At 40.2% G+C, this 22,686-nt stretch overlaps 1 protein-coding gene across 1 annotated transcript in view; it reads left to right on the top strand.

The window, feature by feature from the left end:
* Positions 1-3,819, top strand: part of LOC147900152 (uncharacterized) — a 50,523-nt gene extending 46,704 nt beyond the window's left edge. Inside the window, exons 6-8 of the mRNA XM_087377455.1 lie at positions 1,992-2,088; positions 3,224-3,273; positions 3,405-3,819. Of these exons, the coding sequence (XP_087233581.1) occupies positions 1,992-2,088; positions 3,224-3,273; positions 3,405-3,528 (271 nt within the window). The 3' untranslated portion in view covers positions 3,529-3,819. The remainder of the gene's footprint in view (positions 1-1,991; positions 2,089-3,223; positions 3,274-3,404) is intronic.
* Positions 3,820-22,686: the final 18,867 nt, after the last annotated feature.

Genomic DNA, 22,686 nt, shown 5'->3' with positions numbered 1-22,686 from the left:
ATATCTATGATAAAATACAACCACCTGAGTATGTTGTGTTGAATATGGTATGAATGCCTCACATTGACTCAAATATATCTGATATGGGTAAAGATGGAGTGATTACTTCCCAATTCTGAAGTTTCTCTTCGTTTTGCCCAAGTAAGAGTGTCTTCATCTTTCACTTTAGTAAATTAGTCGTATTACTTCGCAGAAATGATTAGGTTTCTTGAATGTACAATAAAAATCCAAAGTGGGGAGCTTCAAAGCTTGTTTTCTTTTTAGTTCTTAGGTTTGTTCTATTTTTAAAGGTCATTTGGTCTTACATATATGTTTAGTTTTGGTTTTCTCCGTTCCCTTATTTCATGATTTATTATTATTTTTGAATTGAAAATAAATAAAGAAATAACTAAATATTAAAAAAATAATGATAATAATTGATTCCTTATGTTGGCATCGGTGTTTCATTTGTTTTCTTATATGTGCATTGGTTAATCGTTGTTCTCTTGTGCTACCATTGGTTTCTTTTTGGGGGGGTGTTTGGGTTTTGGGTTTTAATTTTGTTTTTATTCTTTGGGTTTTTGCTTCTTTGTCTATTTGATGTTTTTGGTTGTGGCTGATTATTGTAGGGGATACAAGGGCTAGAGGAGGGACTAGCCCATAGTATACGACTTGAGTGATGGTAGCTATCTACTTTATTACTCGTGGCTTTCGTAATCACCAAGTGCTCAAAGAGCACAGTTGTAATTGTCCCCCGTTGAAGAGGTTGTGGCTGATTGTTGTAGGGGCTACAAGGGCTAGAGGAGGTGCTCCTGTTCTAGAACCGTTGAGGATGTGCTAGAAGTTGCTGAAGGTAGTGTAGACATGCTGGCCTTTTAGAGAGATTGGACATTTTTGGGCATTGGCTATGTAAGGAAGAAATACAACGGGGATCTTGGTAAGTTTTGATCAGAAGAGTGAGGCTCTTGTCTGTAGGTTAGGGATCTCATGACCTAGATTTGGATCTTGGAAGGCAATGGGGTGCAATTTGGGATTGGAATGGAGACTTTTTTTTTCTAATAGCAGCAAGTGACCACAAATGTGTGGTTAACTTGGCAAGGGGAGTACATAGGGAGATTTGGGATAGAGATGTTTGAAGTTTGAAGCTAAATGTTCCAAGTTTGGAGCTTCACTACTATGAGAAATCATTTTTCATATTGAATCTTGATTGGGCAGATCTCATTCTTGGATGCCTTGGTTTTGAGAAGAGCAAGACTCCTTAGATGGATTATCTTATACTTTTGTACTCTTGTAATGCTTGAGGAAATTAATACAATGCTTTAGAAATTGGATTATGAGCTGTATTGCTGTTGTTTGAGGCGTTTCTATGTTGATTTATTTGAAATTTTGTTGTAGTCTTTCTAGATCCTAGCATACAAGAAGTCAATATAAGACCATCAACAACACGTTAGGATCATCCTCGATCTTCTGAGAAAACGAGTGATGTAAAGTCGCATCGTAAAAGAGAAGAGTTGTGCCTATCAAACACCAAAACAATGGGGAATGGAAGCTTGTGGTTTTATCCAAAATCTTAAAATTACCATAAACTCAAAAGGTTTCCATGTGCTACTTGTCTCATCTTTTCAAAGGAGCAAAGCTACACCTTGAGATGATTGGCTCACGTTTGGACCTCCCTTTTTGTCGTTGATGAAAAAATTCAAGTTGTTTATCAAAAGGAATTCTATATGAAGCAGTCTCGAAAAGTTCTGACATTTTCATGGAAGTATGAAATTTCAAAATTGCTGATAAAACGATTCATGTCTCACAGAGATATGATGAGTATGTTGTGGTGTCCTTTCCACCTTGCAACAATTATGATTTTTACAGAGAGTAGCTGGGTTTTAAGGTCTTGCTACACAAATGGTATACCATATGTCTGGATGCCGATGGAATGTACTTACCTACCATTAATTGATAATTGGCAAATTGAGTGTCGCTTTCTGGAAATTCTCATATGTTGCTTTTGTGAACAGGTATGTTTGGAGCGTAGTTCCTTCATTGCTTGCTTGGCCTGCTTTGCTGATGTCCACGATTCCAAAGCTTCAATTTCTTATTTGCTCATTCGGTTTGGTGAGTCCACTGTTCCTTGGCGCTCTGGTTCTTTCTTAAGGAAAGGAGGAATTGAAACAAGAGAAGGGATCTGGAGCTAGGCTAAAAATGAGAAACAAGAGAAGGGAGGGAGACTTAATTTGAAAAATGGATGGGAGGGGCTATATTCGATGAACAATGACATCTTATGCCAGTTTAGTATAAGGCAAACCTAGGCCTTTATTTTGTTTGAGCTTATCAACTCCAAAGCGACCAATGCGTGGCATACATTCATATATGCATGAGAACAATTGTTTTGTTAGTTTCTCTTAGCATTTACTACAGTCATACCATAACACATCAGCCTTGTTTTATTCTAGTTCTTACCTGTAATGTCACCGCAAATCCGAAACTCTTACCACCACTGGTTCATTTATCGTGCAGCGTGCTTATAAGCCCAATTGTGTAGCCTAATGTATAAAACATCTTGGTTGCTCTCACCAGCCTTGTTGTTCATGAATTCCAGTCCTAGATACTTATATTGACTGTTTCCAAGGACTCTCCTTCAAACATGACATCAAATTGTTTATTACGTGTCCCGATCACTGCTACTTTTGTCTACATCATCTGCGTAGATAAGCAGTAGCAGAGCATATCCAGCAATCCGGACACCCTCCCTACTGTGTATTCTCGTCCATTTTTTCAAATCATCTATAAAGAGGCTGAAAAGTTTTGGCTAGAGGGGGCAGTCTTTCTTAACCCCTATGTCACTACTTATGACAGCTTTCCCCTTGGAGCACGATCCATCCACGATTGTCTGTGCTAACCTGCTAGAACTTTCTCATAGAGTCGGTATGTGGCCTCTGTAAGTTCTTGAGGGACTTATTTGTGATTGACTTTTTCTTCCCCATCAGGCTTTTGACAAATCGTATCATGTCTTCCCATTGTGCTTTCCTCTCTTGTTGCCATGCAATTTCTGAAAGAACTTTTTGGGGTTGTGTGTGTGTGTGTGTGTGTGAGAGAGAGAGAGATAGAGAGAGAGAGAGAGAGAGAGAGTCCATGAAGGCTTGAGCTCAATTTTTGCAGAAATTAATCAGCTGGTTGCAGAAGGTTTCTGCATATTTGGGGTACAAAATATTTATTCATTGCTTACATAGCTGATTTCTTGCCTTTGTAGGCTCTAGCTGTGGATATTTTCTTTTCTGGACATGGGCTTACTCCTCCATGGTAAGCTGGAACCATCCCTAATATTTTGTGGCTTGTCTCTCTGCTGCTTTGACCTGGACAAGGATGGACCTTTATTTACTCTGTATTGGAACAGAAATCCAAATCTATTCTAACAACTGTTTTTTATCCAGGTACTTGCCTTTACGGCTGTTGTTGTCCGGCATAGTTATTCTTTGCTTAACTGCGTCCTATTATGAAGTTCTCTTGATTGAAAAAGAGTCGTCCAAGAACCAAACTCTGACAGAGGCATCATGAAGGGATCAGCGTCCTTTTGACTCCAAGAATTTGATGCGACTTAGGCTTAGTTTTCCTGAGCAGATAGTGAGATGTATAAAGGAGGAAATGTGAAGGGCTTCAAGGACATCACAATAGAGAGTGTGGCAGGTTTTTCTTTGCTGATTTCTGCCCTTCTGAAAAAGATAATATCGTTTAGTCTTCGTTGATCATGTTTTTTTAGAGTTGTGTAAGAGGCTTTGATACCTGGGTCCTAGATCTTCATGTAATTCCAACTTTGACATCAGAATGTAGAGCTTTACAGCAATATAAAGTAGAATAGTTAATAATAAATTGCCAAGGCTTTACGACAGTGAGTATCGCAGCATGAATTGTTTTTATTGCATAACGTTTAGAAATGAATGTACAGGATAGAAAATTTGCTGGTAAAATATGCAAATGCTAATATTTACTTTGCATGATTTTGAATACAGCACTAATTTGAAAAAATTACTTGGTGTGATCGTTTTCTTAAAACATGTCAAAACGATTTTGTCCCACATTTCATGATGTTTTTGTGGAGTAGATCTATAATATGAAGTAGCTTCATGTGTTATTTATGATATAGTCCTTTGTTTGCATAATATGTAAACTTTACTTCAGCATAATATGTAAACTTTACTTCAGCATTAAGGATTAAATGAGGATGAGCTATGTTCAGCATGCCTAGGCATTGTAAGTTAGATTGGAAGGAAATAGTTATGTGTACGCTATGTTGTCGAAATTTTAAGTCCTACTCCAAAATGTTGTATTGCCTACTTGGCACACGTGCATGCACGTTCTCGTGTGTTGTATTGCCTACTTGGCACACATGTGCATGCACGTTCTCGTGCATTAACATGTAGCCTCATACTTTTGTAAGTACATACGTACCTAGCTACCCACCGATAGGGGGATATGCTACCTACATACATCCCTGTTGGGCAGAGCAAGGAGTCAAAAAGCAACCCTATGGTCCATGGATCTTGAAAGTAAGAGCGAAAGCACTGCCTCTCTAGTCTAGCCAATGAAGCATATCCTCTGCTCAGGCGTGCATGCATCGCGGGTCTCATAGTGAAGATGGGTCCGAAAAAGATGACCCCAAGATAGGTGTGTGACGAAACTACCTCAACAGGGGACCCATCAAATGCACAATGCTCATCACGTATGACGGCTCGAGATGTGTTGAAGATCATAACCTTGGTTTTACTCAAGTTGACCTTCAAATCATGAGACTCACAAAAGGACTGTAGTGTGTCAAGGTGTCTCTGGAGCCCCTCTACTGAGAAAGTCAAGAGAGCCATGTGATCTACGTAAAGCAATATCTGGATCAGCGTGCCTACGAGAGCAACCTGTCCCACCCTATGCCTACATCACTGTCTCGAGCTCGTTGATGTACAAGCCAAACAAGGTAGGTGATAATGGGCACCCTTGTTTGACCCCGATAGTGCTCATGATATCGTCTATCCATCTAGATCTTGTCCAGACTCTGCCTGAAACTCGCTCATAGAGTGCCATGATAGTCCAAATGATCTCTTGGTCATAATACAAATCCTATAGGCGAGATATGAGGCGGGCTCTCAGAATAGTGTCAAATGTCTTGCGAAAATTCACAAAGCAATAGTAAACCCTCTGCTTTCGTGCCCTCGCCTCCTCAATGATACATTTGAGCGTGAGAATATGGTCCATGGTCCCATGATCCCGTCTGAAACCATCTTGTCCTGCTACTCTGAGTCCTTGACACTCTGCAAATCTGTTGACCTCAGAATCAAGTACTGATGCATAAATCTTAGACATGATATGTCCAATCATAATGGTCATGTAGTTCTTTGGGTTCATGGGATCCCCTGCCTTGTGGATGGGTGAGATAGTGTTGATGGCAATTAAATAATGCCGAGGTTAATTATATTGCGATAGAGAGGGAAGGCCTGGCCATGGTCTACGCAATTAAGCAGTTCAGGCATTACTTGCTAGACAACAAGTTCATCTTTTTTGTTGATCATCAAGCATTACTATATTTGGTTAATAAGCCCTGCATGATGGGATGCATAACAAAGTGGATGCTCATCCTTCTAGAGTTTGATCAACTTCACAGTCGCGGCGCATAAAGGAAAGACCCACGTTCTTGCTGACTACCTCTTAAATAAGTATTCCCAATGGGGAAGCTCCAACAAGATTCAAGGATGACCTCCTAGATGCTCACCTATTTCTCATTGACATACTTCCAGAATGGGTAGCCTAAATAGGCCACTACCTGGAGAACGGGTTACCCTTGGACAAAACCTTCAAGAAGGTTCAAGAAGGACAGATCTCCTAACTCATTAAAGGCATAGCACCATATCAGCTAATTCCATGGCTAGCACTGTCCTCTTCTATGGCACTTGTAGTAGGGGGAGACCAGAGGTGTTTGTATGCACGCATAGACAGATGGTTTGCAGGACTAGGGCTCCACATGGACAGACTACCTCCTTTCCAGTACAGCATGGATGCTCCTTTCTCTCCCCTCCTATCACACGAGGTCAACCAGGTTATCCGTGAGGATCTACTATAGCTACACACATTCCGGACTTGGTTGGGCCCGAGTGATCTTCTAGTGAAGCTGGGCTTCTACAGAGATCACTAGGAGGGTTTCATTGATCCACTAGGATACACGCAAATTCACCTACCTCACTTGTTGAGAATCTCTCTTAGATAGTTTTGAATCTCTTCTCACAGACTTCGTATCGAGAGCGGCAAAGCAGAGCGGTTACCCAGGGAGGGGCGCATCTGCACATTGTGTGACATGCAGGAGGTTGAGACAGAGGACCATTTCATATTCAGATGTCCTGTTTACTATGAGATCCGAGGGCGTTTCTACTGCCTCTTCAGAGATAGTTATGGGGTTTTATGATTATGATGATGTCAATGATGATGCTGAGTTTGATTAATCGGATATATACAGTCGAGATATGACTATGTTGTACTTAGAGTACTTAGAATTTAGTACTACCGTTTTGCTTTTTTGCATTCTGCATTGGTGTGGATGCTCGTTTAGTAGCTCCACTACCATAGCTCATTGTATTAGGTTTTTCACAGTCTCATAGACCCATCGGTCTTTTGAAGACTTTAATAAACTTTCTTTCTTTCTCTCTCTCTCTCTCTCACACACACACACACACACACACACACACACACACACACACACACACACACAAAACCTAGGGAAGACCAAGGTTATGGCCTTTAACACCTCACATGTGGTGACTCGTTGACTTGGTTTCATCTATTGTGATGACGAGCCAGTGGAGACAATGCAGTCCTACACATTCGGGAGCAGTCTTCGTAGGACCCCTCTTCATGATGACACATGCAGCTCAGGCACTACTCACACAAGGATGGGTTGCTTTGGCCCGACTAGAGACAATTCTTCCAGACACACTTTCAAGACCCACCAATGAAGAGTTGGCTCTTCGACACACTAGTGCAACCGATGGCCATGTATGCAACACCCTTCTAGGGATGTGACTTATCGAAGATCGAGTGGAGGAAATTTGAGCGGGTACAGGTGACTATGGGGTCTAGCATGATTTGGAGTAAGCCCTCAGTTCCACATGAGATATTATAGGCAGAGTTTGCCATGACTCTTCTACAAAGTGATGCCATCTTTCAGATTTTGACTTTCATCTACAGAGTCTGGGACTTGCCTCGATGGAGATTATCGATCATCCAGACAACTAGTAGAGAGCAGAGCAAACACATGGTATGCACAGATATCCACTTGGTTTCCCAAGCACAGTATCCAGATGGATAAGCTCCCCCCTTTTTAGTACAACATGGATGCACTCCCTGAATTGATCCCATGAGATTGTGACTTTCATCCATAGAGTCTGGGACTTGCCTCGATGGAGATTATTGATCGTCTAGACAAATTGATGCCATCTTTCAGATTGTGACTTTCATCCACAGGGTCTGGGACTTGCCTCGATGTAGATTATCGATCATCTAGACAACTAGCAGAGAGCGGAGCAAACACATGGTATGCATAGATATCCACATGGTATACTAGGAACAATATCCAGATGGATAGGCTCCCCCCTTTTCAGTACAACATGGACGCACTCCCTGAATTGATATCGTGATATAAGATCAACCCTATCATATGCCTAGATCTCCTTCAAGCGTCATACATCTCGGACTTGGGGGGGAGACCAGGAGCTCCCCTTCAAGTCCCAGTTCTACTACAACCACTTCCTAAGAGTATCAGAAGAGGGATTCATCATCAGATCCCCGTATCTAGAGGACAAAGGAGTCTCGCATGCAGTAAGGATTGCCATTTGACAGAGATGTGTTTCATCTCATTTGTTGAGGATCGAGACGGGGAGAGCAGCAGGCATACCCAAGGAGCAACGAATATTCATGCTTTGTACACTAGGAGTGACTGAGACAGAGGAGCATTTCCTATGTGTCTGCCCAACATATTAGGGGATGATACCATTGTCTCTATTAGAAGGGGAGCACTTTGGTCCACTCTTACGATTGAGCCACTTCCAGGATCAGGTATGCATTGGGCTATATTTACTTGAGATGCATTGACATAAGGAGACCCTACTACGACAAATCAAACAGCAGCAGGAGGTGATCAGGCCACATGATAGAGAGGCTGATAGAGCATAGTGTCATCTCACAGACTTCTATGCATTTGAGTCATTCCCAAGACACATCGAGATGGAGGTGGAGGAGATAGCTGACATGCTGTTGGTCTGAATTACTAAGAGAGGGATGCAGAGACCACTTGCAGCACAATGAGTGACTAGAGCACACTCTATTGAGCCTTGTCTCTTTTCACTTGCTTACGCAACTCTTTATTTAAGGTTTTGGCCTGCAACTTAGAAAGTATATTCAATGATACAGATGACACCTGGCCTCTCTCAATGATGCTGAATAGATTAAGTCTCACACTCTTAGGTCTAGAGCTAGCATTACTGGTCTTCACATCCACCAGTAGTCCTTATAGAGGCGGTCAACTCCACACCCAGTGCACAATGGTGCTAATGTGTTTGAAGGGGACACCACAACTAGTGTGGTGGGGCGTCATTGTGGGGACACTCCAGGGAATGAGGTTCTTAATGTTAGGAGCAATGTGATAATAGATCAACAATGCAATAAGAAGAATGCATAAAATACACAATGCAAAAAGTGCACAAAATGGAAGAGAAAGAGACACACCGATATATGTGGTTTGAGCTACATCCATGGAGAAATAGCTAGTCTTGTATTTTTATATCCAACAAGTGAGAAGAGACAAGATACAAGAAATATATCCACTGCTCTCCTGCTATGTGAACCACACCCCTTATCTTACAAATTTGACCACACAACTCATGCACCAATTTTCATGTATTTTTTACTTTGGGGTCACTGTCCGCGAATCTCTACCAAGGGGGGCCTAACGTATGGCATTAGCCCCCCTTGCAAACCCCTTAGCGATAGTCCTAGGGGTGGCATTGCCCCCCTAGTCCCCTTCATGGAATGGGTATAAGCATGCATGGGTCCAAAGTATGGCCAAAAAACAGCCTCTGAAAAAGATCAAGCTCCACATACAACACTTGACATTTAAAACATGATGCTTGCAGATTAGCCACTCCTTTGTATGGATACTTGTTTTCCATTGAGGACCTTGACAGATATGGAATTGAATCATTGGTATCCTTATCAAGGTGTTCATATCCCTCACCTTATAAGAGCTAGGGGCCATGTGTTAAACTCATATATAGTAGTCATATAATGACTATGGTGCTAGAATGGCTTGCATTCTCATTGTATTGGGAGTAGTTGATTCAACTGAGCTCTTTCCCATGGTCTTTCCAATCACTAGCATGGATGATTTTTTAAACTTACTTTTGTTAAGAAGCTAAACTTTTATATTGGTAATGAAAGTTTGAATATCCTAATAAAAATAAAAGTCTGAAAGATTCGCAAGGATTTGAACCTTTTATGCAAAAAATTTTAAATTCTCACTATGATTTTCAAATTTTACTTCAAAATTCAAAAGACAATATATAAAGAGTGTACTGCATCCTATCAATATTGTGAAACTAAAAAAATGGGCTCAACAAACTTTTGCCAAGATTTTATATTAATAAATAAGCATAGCTTCGATAAAAACATCCATGATCACTAGGTAGTTCTTCCACCAACACTTGATGGGCACTTGAATCATGGGAGTGACTTGTGGTGGTGGTTGAGGTCCCAACACTAGTGGGGGTAATGAAACATTATGTGCCCTAAATTGCCTCTAGTTAGGATAATGCATTGCAATGTATCATGATTTCCCTAATGCGCATAGTGGACATGGTAGATTGGTGGACTCATTGGTGGCATGGTTCCTGTACATACCCCACACCACACATTATCTCTTCGTGGTGGGTAAATATATGGGGATTGTTGGAGTCTTCCTTACACTACTGGCCAAGTTGATTTAGTATATTGGTAGCTAGTTCCTCCATGCTCATTCCCTTTAGTCTTATGCTCACTTCCTTAGCTTCCAAAAAAGTGGACTTAGGCTAATTGTTGTCTTATGACATAACTTGTATGACATGGGATTCATTGCAAATAGATAGTCATGCAGTTTCAAATCCCAAATACCTATGAGAAAACAAGGCAATAGCTAAGCATCGCTCATTTATTCACATAGCAAGTTCAAATGTATAATTCTAGCAATGTAGTCTCTATGAGACTCTCTTTCCTTTTGCTTGACCTCATACAACCGGTTGATAGGATTCCATTTTGTTCCACTTGCGTCAAACCCTACTATGAATGCCTTGCACAAGGTGTCCCAATTGATCTTCTCCTTGAGGTTCAAGGATCGAAACCATTGATCCCCTTTGCCATCAAGACTCAAGCCAAAAGAATTGACATTGTCAAAATTGTTGATGTCACCAAATGTCTCGTAGATTGTTCAAAACACTCTGCATGGAAGACTGGGTCTCCTCCCCCTAAGAACTTTGCGGATTAACTTGGAAATTGTGAGGGATTCACTTCTGGAAAGGTTTTGGTCTCTTCCCATAGTTGTTGGAGGTGTGGCACAACTTCCTAGTGCTTGTACTAGGATCCTCATTGCCTCATTGTGGTAAGTACCATTTGCAAAGTATATGGCAATCCTACTCTGTACATTGGTGGTCAGGGTGGAGGGTTTCATGTGTTTGGTGGTTGTACAAATCTAGGAATTGAAGCCCTGACCCACTACTCATTTGGATTGTGACTTGGGGTTAGGTGGGCCTAAGAAGTTGGGACTAGAGATCCTCTAGGATGTAGCATGTTCAATTTCAAGTTGCCATTGGGATTAACTGACTTGCTTCGTGACCAATTGTAATAGGGTCCCATTCCTCCCTCCCTCATGAGAGTTAGTGGAAGGATTATTTTAGTGGAGAAGCAAGGTGTCGTGATCTTCTTTGATTGGCAAATAAATTAAGGCTTGACATTGGCGAGCATTTTGGGCTAGGCGAACCCATTTTCTTAGGGATTCTCCACAAGTTTGTTGACTCTTTGCTTGGCACATTGTACATGGTTCCTCTCTTGGACACAAGGTTCCACATAGCTTGAGAGGCTTATTCCTTCAACAATGTCTCCCCAACTATTGTGGATCCACTGATGTGAACATGCCACATCCCAAAGGATGAGAGTGGGGATGATTGGTTTAATTTCAATAAGAGAAAAACTGTGAACATTGAAACAAAGACACTAGAACCTGTTGTTATTATTGTAGTAAGGAGGGGCACATGGAAAGATACTATTACAAAAGGGAAAAGGATGAGCAAATTATGACCTCAAAGGAGAAAGCTTGTGCTTTGAAGACTCTATGAAAGAGAACAAGGTGGCTCATCTAGAAAAAGTAGATGTGGATGAGTATGATTGGGATTTTTAGAATCTAGAAAAACACTGAGTCATAAAAAACAACAACAAAATCATGCAAACGACAAGTCAACTCCATTTTTGGCAAAAATCCCCCAAAATGTGCATTTTGTCAAAATTAGAGGGATGAAATATACACTTCATGTCAAACATTTTAACAAACTAGTACTTTTATGAAAAAGGAATGCATAAAATATTACCTACATTTTACTCTAAAACCCAAAAATGTCTAGTATTATCAATTGAAAAAAATGTGCTCTTCTTTAATTTGAAAAACACGACAAAATACAAAGAAGAAGAAACTCCTTCATTCAACTAAGAGAGTGGTTAGAGCTTTTGCTTTAAAATACCAATTGTTTTTCATGCAAGTGCCCATATATTTTTAACTCAAATCCATATACAAGGATTTCTACATCCTATAAATCAAGCATGTCCACACATCGATGAATTCCTTTTTTTTTTCCTTTATCGCATTGTTTAAGCACCTCTAGATGATATGTTCGCTAAAGTCCATTGGTTGAAAGAATTTTTTATGAATTGACTTCCAGATAAGTAACAACATTGCTCTCATGGATAAGTACACATAGTTGTTGTACATAGGATGCTATCCACAAATTGAGAATTTGTAAAATGATGTGACTTTAAGATCTAATACAATTTGGTGAAACACTTTTAGTGCATTGTCTAACAAAACAACTTTTCTTTTTTATACACAGTTGATCAAATGGTTGAATTTTAGTATATTTTAACATTAAGATGGGTAGGTATATATGGAGTCCACAACCATAGAAGAGGTTTATTCAAAGCAATTATGTCTCTAGATTTAGATAAAAGTTCAATGACTCAAATGGTAAAATTATAAATGCTCTTGATTAGTACAATTTATCATTTACTGTGTTTCGGTCTATTGGTTCGATTCACAGCTCTAGCCTTTGCAAAAATATAGCTTTTAGTTTAAAAATGATAGATTTGGAAGCATGAGTATGCTAGCAATTGTCTTTTTGAAAAATTCATGAAGTTTTGGATTCTGAAATCCACTATGTTGACAAGTGTGAAGTAAATGATTTTTTTGTCTGAAAAAAGTAAAATTTTGTCAATAGAATAAAAATTTCATATGAAAAAAGATAAATTTTGATTTATGAACGAACAAAAATATCGTTCGAAAAACTTCATCACGTAAAACTTTCATCGACAAAAAATTTCCGTCTGCAGAAATTTTTTCCCGTTGACGGAAATTTCAATCTGTCGACAAAATTTTTTCCCATTAATGAATTTTGGGATTCCAGAATCTAGTGGGATTTTGGAAACCCAAATTTCATGACGGAAAATTTTTTTCCCCTAAATTTCATCAAAAATTTTTTCCCCCAAATTTCATCGACGGGGAGAAAAAAATCCTCATCAATGAAATTTGGGATTCTAGAATCCCACTGGATTTTGGAATCCCAAAATTCATCAATGGAAAAGAATTTCATCGACAAAAATTTTTCGTCAATGAAAGTTTTACATGATGAAATGTTTTCCTTATACTAGAATGACATTTGCATTCACTCATGTTAGAAATTTTCATTTTTTTGGATGAAAATTTTGTTTCATTGACAGAAATTTTTATCCGTTCAACTTTATCACAACAAAGTGGATTCCAAAATCTAGATTTACATCATTTTTAAAAAGGACAACAGTTTTCATCTTCATGATTCATATTTAGGTCAAATTAAAGTAGACCACTAAATTGTACTACTCAAAACGGTCTAAAATTTGACCATTCAGATATTTGATTTTCTTTCTACATCTATCGAAATATTTTCTTCAACAAGCCTCTTCTTTGTCTATGGATGACATATACCTACTTATCTTAACACCACATATATTCTCTAATTCAATGATAAGGATGAACTCCAATGATTGGGATGAAGTTTTCGTAGAAGAAAAAGCACATTTTTGTAATTCTAAGTAAGTAATGTATTATACTTTACGTAGACATGCATGAATTATTAGTAGTTTCAAAGAATATTAGATCGTATCATTGATCTTATTTTTTATTTTTCAATTTTTCATTTGAAGTGAAAAGTAGAAACTTTTCCATCTTTCAATTAGCAATATGTACATTTTTCAAAAGAAGTTTGAAACTATGCTTATTTTGTAAAAGTTATGAAAAAATTTATCATTAATGTCTCTAAAAGATTGTAAAATTGATCAATATTTAAGACTAGTGAAAAATCATAATAGCCTGTTGCAAACGACAACTCATGCTCGTTGTCATTTTTCATGACTCGCTGTTAAAAGGGTTCACTGAGAGGAAACTTGGCTCTTTGTGAGTAGCTGCCTTGTCGTGGGTTTGCTTTGGCTCTTAGTGAGAAATCTAATCTTTCTAGAACTTTTTCAAAATGTGTTTGGGTTATTTTATTCGATAGTCGCTAGTAACTTTTGTCGTAAATTTGTTTTCTCTCCCCTGATTTAGCTTTAGGGGGGAATTTTTTCTAAAATCCTTCATGGGGGGTTGTTTGGAGCCTTTAAAAGTCCAGAGTTTTTGGTTTAGTCACCTATGTGAAGCTTTTATTTCTTGCAAAGAGTGATTGGGTGAGGTACAAGGTTGGAGTATGTTAGCATGTGAATCGGCTATCCAATGCATGTGGAGCTGCCACTTCCTACATGACACAACGTGGATAAAAAATCAATAGACAATGATTTTTCCATCTCTCTTTCACCATTGTTGGTCTATGAGCTCGTAATCTTCTTTGAAGGGAGCCAATGTTTCAAAGTGTCATGTCTTGCATAGTTGTCAGGCTATTGGAATCATGTAGTAGCAACCCTTTGTGTCTTCGGTAGCTGAAGATGGTCATTACAAGTGCCAAAAACACAAAGTTGAGGTGCACCATGGTCCATAATCTATCTCATACCTCTATTCTTTAGTTAAGATAATCTAGTGGAGCTTTTGGTCTTTTATTTTATTGCCTCATCCATAGTTCATGTGTGAAGTTTACTAAAGGATCTACTTTAATTGCATGTGTTGATTACACACACACACACACACAGAGCATCTTGAATATCTTAGGTTTTAATAAAATAAGTTCTTTGAGTTGGGCCACTTTATCCATTTGTAATCACTCTTTCTCTCTTCTTACCTAGCACAAGCATCTTGAATATCCTTAGGTTTGAATAAGATTTTTTCTTTGAGTTGAGCCACTTTATCCCTTTGTAATCTCCGTTTCTCTCTTCTTACCCAACCCAAGCATGGATGAAGACTCTCTCTCTCTCTCTCTCTCTCTCTCTCTCTCTCCCCCCCCCCCCCTCCCTCCCTCCCTCCCTCCCTCTCTCTCTCCCCCCCCCCCCTCTCTCTCTCTCTCTCTCTCTCTCTCTCTCTCTCTCTCCCCCTTCCTCCCTCCCTCCCTCCCTCCCTTCCTCCCTGTCTGTCTCTGTCTCTGTCTCTCTCTCTCTCTCTCTCTCTCTCTCTCTCTCCAAATTTGTTTACATATCCATGTAGGTGATCCCTTATATGAGGGACACTTGTAGATTTCACCTCATTACAATATTTTCATTTCCATTCAATATAGTCATCCACATTGATTGCAAACTCCCATTATAGGTTTGACTAACTTATGTTTTTCACTTGCACTAACTTTCACTCTCCTTTAAGTTTGTCAAGATGCCTCAACAAAGTCTATAGTTGCTCCTTGGTTCAAAATCCCATGAACATTATGCAAGGAGGATGCTGCATCTACTTGTGGTTGTGGAGCTTCATTGTGACTTACATTAGCATTAATAGATCCAACATCATCGTCTCATTAACCACATTGTACATAGCATCAATGAGTAAGGACTCTTTGTTATTGGCATAATTTCTAATAACTTGCCTCCTAATTGCATCTCAATGTCTTATTATTCTTTAGTACCTATGCAAAAATTTTAGAATCATAAGCGTATATCAACACAATCTCTCTACCTCCCTAGTTTGAGAAATGTCATTTTTTGAGCCCATGTAAGAGTTTTAAGCTATTATGGGTGTTTCTAAGTGACAAAGAGAGAGAAAAGAGGGTATCCAAACCCGTACAACATCCCATCACAACTTTAAAGCATCTACTTTAGCTTTTCAACAACCCTTTATCCAACCCTTGAAATTTCCCACATTGTAGGACAATTTCTCAATAAGGTTCCAATTGGCATCATGACAAGGTAGTTGATTAAGCTAGCTAGGTGGCTCCATCTAGTTAGGGATGAGCATGTAGATCCATTACCCTTGGGTTGGTGATGACTTCAATCATTGTGCCAATGCTATGCAGTCTTTGCTCCCTACCCTTGGCTATTGCTCTTTGGTCTGTCTCAAATTTCTCCTATTCATGTCTTACCCATTCCTTCAAGGCTTGATATCAAGCTTTCTCCACTTTGGTGTTGGGGTAGACTTCCTTTGTTTCTAAAGAGCACTAGGGATGGATGTGCTTAGCATTTCCATGCTTTGTTTTGGGACCCATACATTCTCTTTTCTTGGGTACTGCGATGGTTGAGAGACATGCAAGATTTTCTCTATGGGATGCATCATTTCTTTATTCACCCTTAAGGACATGGCTTCCACTCGGTCCTCGATAGTGCGATCCTTTTTCAAAGTACTTCCCTTCTTGGAAGACTTGATTTATTGCGATGGCTTGATTTATAGTTATTATTGTCATTGAGTAGGCCATGTCGTCCTTGAAATTTCAATTGCATGGCTTCATGAGCGTCTCACTGAAATGCACATAGATTATGACTTTTTTCGTATCTTTGTGAATGGTCTTTTTCAGTCCAGAGATGAACCATGCAATGAAGCTTGACCAAGATATGGCCCTCGAAGAAAGGGAAACTTTTGATAAAAGTCCCTTCCTCTTTTTTTTTCTTTTTTTAAAAAAGAGAATTGGTTAATCTAACCTAACCTAATGTCCCTAGCTATAGTTTAATAGACTAACCTATGGGTTATCCTCTCTTTTTTGGAAAAGTGGTTAAGCTAACCTAACCTCACCTATGATCACTAACTAAACTATGGTTAGATCACCAACTAAACTATGGTTAGTTCTTATCCGCTCCCTACTCTCTCTCACTCTTCTCTCTCTACCTCTCCTCTCTCATTTCTCTCTCTACGTCTCTCTCTCTTCTTTCTCTCTTTTGCATGGGGATCTTCGCATATGCAGTTCGCATGGAGGAGGCATTTCGAGGTGGAAGGGAGGTAGATCAAGGTGGGAGCATTGGAGTAAGGGCAAATTTGACATGATGTCGGAGCATGGGGCGCTCTACATGAGAGCGAGTAGGTGGTGGGTGGGCCATGGGCGACGGTGGGTGGGGTGCATGCCACATGGCATATGGGGGTTTATTTTTTACACAGTCAAACTCGTGCTCCACTTTTGCTTTAGGCACTAACCTCACCACCATTTATGCCAAATGTTGTCACTATCTCTCCCAAGTCAAGGTTATGAGGGTGTTGGTCATCTATAATCATGTTGTGCTCATTGTAGCATAGGTGCTCACGTGTAGCATAGGTCCTTGGGTCATATTCCAATAAGAGGTGTAGGCTAAAGCATGGAAAGAACCTCTCACGCGATGTGAGCGTGTATGTGGCTAACTATGCGGAGACCTCTCGGTACATTTGAAATTCTTACTGCTCGTGGTCTTCCAACTTGGAGTCCTCAAGGTGATAAGGGTATGCAGTCGCTCGTTCTTTTCCTACATTGATAGCGTTAGCACCCATTCTTATGCCAATAGATCCTAGAGAGTTTGGATCTGGTGGTCATATCCCTCTTGAGTTCTTGCTTGCGGTTGTTGTTCTTCTGTAGTTCAGAGGCAGGACTCTACTTTGTCGACCTAGTCCATGAGTGTTTGCCACCAGGGATTTGCTTGCGGTGAGCTCATCCTTGTGTTAGAATTATTGATAAATTCTAGGCAATGACCAATGAAAAGTCAATAATTGGGTTAGGGGCACTTTTCCCTCATTTAGAGGTTTTTCCCCCTACCAGAGTTAGTTTACTAACTACGGTTAGTGAAGGATAAGGTTTGTCACTTAGACAAAACCTGATCCCCTCTTTGTATTGTTTTTACACTCACTCTTCTATTGCATATTCGACGTTCAGCTCTCACACTCTCTTGCTTCCTGCTCTCTCTCTCTCTCTCTCTCTCTCCATTTTCATCATTTGGTATCAGAGCAGCTTGAAGTCCTAAACCATCTCCTCTCTTGCATCTATTAGCTCCCATAGCTCCCAAACACTCTATACTTACAGGAATCCTATGCATCAACTACAAGCCTCTGTTAGTGCAAGTTGACCAGCAACTCACGTTGCTATCCGTAAAGACTACGATGGTCTTGCCCCGTACCACATGCTCCAACCAGCAACTCGCGTCTCTGTCTATATAGACGTACGGTGGTCTTGTGCCATACCACCTACCCCTGCAATCCATATAGCTATACTGTACAATTGTATGGACACTTCTGTCAGCCATCCATACAACTTGCATAGAGCCGCCTATAAAACTTGAGCGTGCATCTGTACAACTGACAGTAGACCGTCATACAATTGACTGTACACCTACATCAGTCCATATACTTATTCCTTGCGCTGTCCGTACTGCTCTGACAGTCCTTCTGTACGTACCTGCAACAGCTCCTCTATCAATGCATATTTGGTCGTACAATAGTACGATCATCGGTACTATTCTGATCAATTGTACCTACGTTGACATTTGGGCCATACAGCTCTTGTTAATTGTCCGTACAGCCATACACTCCGTATTGTATGGGCTATTCTAGTCTTTCTATAAAAGGGTGCCTTGGTCATTTAGAGAGTTCTTATTGTAGGTGAATCTTGCAGGTGTTTTTTTCTTTTGTCAGGCATTTGTGCAATGAGCCATTGTTTGGCTGTGGATTCAAGCAGGTGCATTTTGGGATTATGGGTGTGCTCATTTGCACACATTGGCTATAGAATTTGAATCTTTTGCAGATAAATTGCAAATTGGGGCTTTCAGACAATTTGCCCCTTGCTAAAATTTAGGGCTTTTTGCTTTACACTGCAATTTCTTGCATTTTTGCCCTCATTTGGATGCAATTTCCTTGAAGAAATTGGGGCTTTTGGCATTCTGATGCAATTTGGCAGTATACAAGCATTTTGGGAGTATTGCAGGCAATTTGGGACTCATTTTGAGGGACATTGCACGTAGATTGAGAGTATTTGTAGGATAATTGAAGAGCATTTTGAGCCTTTGATAGGCTGTGATAGTATTTCTCACTAAGGGCATATTTTTATTTGCAAATTTTACTTGTGCATTTTACATCCCAGGAAGGGATTTTACTTGGTCAGTTTGTTGTATTTTTTGAGATTATCCAGTGAAAATGGCTCAGAACAACCCCAATGAGGTGTTCGGAGTTCTCACACATGAGGATAAGTTGAATGGCACCAACTACTCCTTGTGGAGGTTCATGGTTCGCAATATCTTGGTTGGTAGACATCTTTGGGATTATGTCAATGGAGATGAAGCAAGACCAGATACAACGGCTACACCTATCACTCCTATAGCTAGAGGCAGGGGTAGAGGTGCAAATGCAACACAAGTAGTTGGAGAAACCGCTCTAGGAGCTCCCACAATAGAGCAGAAAAGATTGGACTCTAGAGATGCACAAGCTCTTTCAGTAATTTCTCTTTTTGTCAAGAGGTTCATTATACCTCATATTCGGTCATGCAAGACATCTATGGCAGCTTGGGAAATACTAGAGAGTATGTTTGCAACAAGAAATGATGCTAGAGTTTCCTTTCTAAAGAAAGAGCTTTCCCATACGCATATGGATGAGGGAGATTCCATGAATTCTCACCTCACAAAGCTTCAAGACTTAAGGGAACAATTGTTGAATAATGATGAAGTCATTCTAGATTCAGAGATGATCACCACCACTCTGAACTCTCTTCCTAAGTCCTATCTCAGTTTCCACACCTCACTGAATTTGTCATTGAGGGGGGTAGCAAGCCTCTCTCTTTTCACGATTTGGTAGGACTTCAGTTGCAAGAGGAGCAGACATGCAAAAATATGGCAACCTGGGCTGGCGAGCATGCCATGCTTTCCAAGTTCAAGCTCAAGGGTAAAGGGCAGCAAAAGCCACATGCTAATTAGCCCACAAATCAGCATAACGTTGATTCAGGATAGCCCTCTTATAATAAGGAAAGGGGTGATACAAATAAGTAGAAAAAGAAGGGCATCTATCATTATTGCAAGAAGCCAGGTCATTATATTGGAGAATGCAAGAAGCGCATAGCCAAAGAGAAGAGAAGGGATTCCGATATGGCTGTGTCAGGTGCATTAGGTCCACATTCTCATGATGGGGGAGATGTTGCAGCCAACTTTGTGGAAGAGCACTATGCCTTTCTGTCTTGCACTTTAGAATTTACGGTGGGTAGTTCAGATGCTACAACCACTAATGATGATGAGCCATATGCTTTCTTGACTTGCAATTATGATCCTTCAAAGGATGCATGCTCTCTTAGTGTCAATGAGACACTTCATACTTGGTATTTTGACAGTGGTGCTTCAAAGCACATCACTTCCAAGAAGAGTCTATTTGTATCTCTGCATCCTCCACCCACTAAAAAGAAGGTGACTTGTGCAAATAATTCTTCTTATTGAGTATGTGGAGTGGGAGACATTATTCTCACATTCACTGATGGCACATATTTTAGAATTTCAGATGTTCTCTATGTGTCATGGATAAAGAAGAATTTGCTTTCAGTGTCCTCACTCAATAGAGGAGGATTTCAGGTTGTTTTTGATGATGACAAGCGTGCAGTCAGAGACAAAGAGAATGACTATGCTTTGATGTTGTCTGGCACTTTGTATCGGGATATTTTTCAGCTTGATCTATATGAAAAAAGATCCGATCTTGCATTATCAATTTTAGCACTCCCACTGCTGCGATGCAAAATGCAGAGTTATGGCATTGTGGGTATGGGCACATGAGCTATGGCAGCTTAATGACACTTTAGAGGCATGATATGGTTGATACATTGCCTCCTTTGGAGTCGCCTCCTCCTCATGCATGTGAAGGTTGCATCCTTGGCAAGATGCATAGACTTCCTTTCAAGAAGGATGGTGCAATGAAAGCTACACGAAAATTACTGCTTATTCACAGTGATGTTTGTAGTCCCATGAGGACACCTGCTTTTGGGGGTTATCTCTATTTTGTTACATTCATAGATGACTTCACCAACTACACTTGGGTCTATGGTCTCAAGGCAAAATCAGAAGTGTTTATGCATTTCAAACACTTTGTGGCTATGGTTGAGATTGAGACAGGACTCAAGGTGCAGACACTTTGCACGGATCGAGGGGGAGAGTATATGTCTCATGAATTTGAGGCATTTTTGAAGGAGAAAGCCATCACGCATCATCTTACAGTGAGGCTTACACCTCAACAGAATTTAATGCTAAGTGGAAGAATCGCACTGCCATGGAGATGGATAAATGCATGCTCACAAGTAAGAAGTTGCCTCACAGGTTTTGGCTTGAAGGCCTCATGTGTGCCAACTATATTTTGAATCGGGCTCCTATAAAGGCTTTGAAGACAATCACTCCCTATGAGGCATGGCATGGGAGAAAACCTTCAGTGGACCACTTTAGAGTTTTTGGTTGTGTTGCATATGCTCATGTGCCTGTGGAGTTTAGACAGAAGTTGTCAGATAAGGCACTCAAATGCATTTTTATGGGATAGAGTTCACAAAGCAAAGGCTATCATCTCTACAATCCTACTACACGCAAGATTTTTGTTAGTAGAGATGTTATATTCTCTGAAAATTCAGCACATACACATGCTGAATTCAGATTCTAGCTTCTTCAAATGATGTTTTTGAGGGGATGCTTCCTATAGCATTTGGTTTCCCTATTGAAACTCAGAATTTATAGCAACCTCCTCCATATCCACATGTCCAGATTTAGCCACCGACTGATTTAGTACCACCTCAGGGTGTGGATGAAGTTGTATGGAAAGAGATTCAAGAGATACACGCAACCAAAATAGTCCCGAATTGTGGTTGCTTCGAACTCTCAGGGAGTTGGGCTTGAGGCTCCATTGCTTGGTAGGACTCATAGTGCAGTAAGGCACACAGGGGGGGCTCTTTCAATTCAGACAGCTTATGCAAGGACTCTTCTTGATGAAGAGGAACCTAACTCTTTTGAAGAAGCAACAGATAATGTGCATTAGATGCAAGCCATGCACAATGAGTTGCAGTCCATAGAGAAAAACCAGACTTGGGTTGTTGTGGATTTGCCACTAGGTAAGCATGCCATCGGTACAAAATGGGTTTTCAAGGTCAAATGAAACCCCGATGGGTCCATTGACAGGTACAAAGCAAGGCTAGTTGCCAAAGGATATGCTCAGAAAAAGGGCACTGATTATGAGGAGACATTTGCTCCTACATCCAGGATGACAACCATCAGAACTGTTATTGGCATGGCTGCACATTTGGACTGGAAAGTCCATCAGTTGGACATAAAAATAGCATTTTTAAATGGAGACTTGTTTGAAGAGGTGTATGTGAAACCACCTCCAGGTTTTGTGGTATCAGATGATGCATGTAAGGTGTGTAAGGTGAATAAAGCTTTATATGGGCTGAAACAGGCTCCTCGTGCTTGGTATGCAAAGATAGATGCCTTTCTGTCCAACAAGGGTTTCAGCAATAGTCCAAGTGAAAGCACCCTCTACATCAAGAAGGATGAGGGGGAAATTATTTGCTCCTTCACCTTTGGCTGAATATCCTTTTGCTCCTCCAACTTTTGCATTCTGATCTTGTTAGAGGTCTCATCATCCATATCCTCCTCATCCACAGTAATATTAAAGCACATCGAGAGCGCCTCGTTGGGATCAAATGTATCTTCTAGTACCATGAATTCATCATCTTCAATTCCAAAATCCTTATCTATGCTACATATTTGAGCAATTAGGGCCAAGGCATAATCTTCTCTGGGGTCAAAGATGACACGTATATCAGAGAGCAGATAATACTCTTGACCTTGAATATTGAATGAAGGAAGGATAGGTATAGCTAGACTACTTGTGTCAAAATCCAATCCTTCAATAGGCATAGCTCCATTTACTATTTGTGACTTTAAGGCTACAAGATCTAAGGCTGCAACCTCCTTGCTCTCTTCCTCAAGATTAATATCCTCCTCATATAGTTCTTGTGCCTCTTCTATATTTTTGCCTTTGTCTTCAATATCAAGTTCTTCCCCAGGATCTTCCATGGCCTCTTTTGGCATGTCTTTTGTACCTTCATGACA

Source organism: Dipteris shenzhenensis, chromosome 7 (assembly GCF_047967505.1).
Source record: "Dipteris shenzhenensis isolate YYH24624 ecotype China chromosome 7, Dip_SZ_1.0, whole genome shotgun sequence".
In the NCBI taxonomy this organism is placed as follows: domain Eukaryota; kingdom Viridiplantae; phylum Streptophyta; class Polypodiopsida; order Gleicheniales; family Dipteridaceae; genus Dipteris; species Dipteris shenzhenensis.
This window is presented reverse-complemented; position numbering and strand designations above follow the sequence as displayed.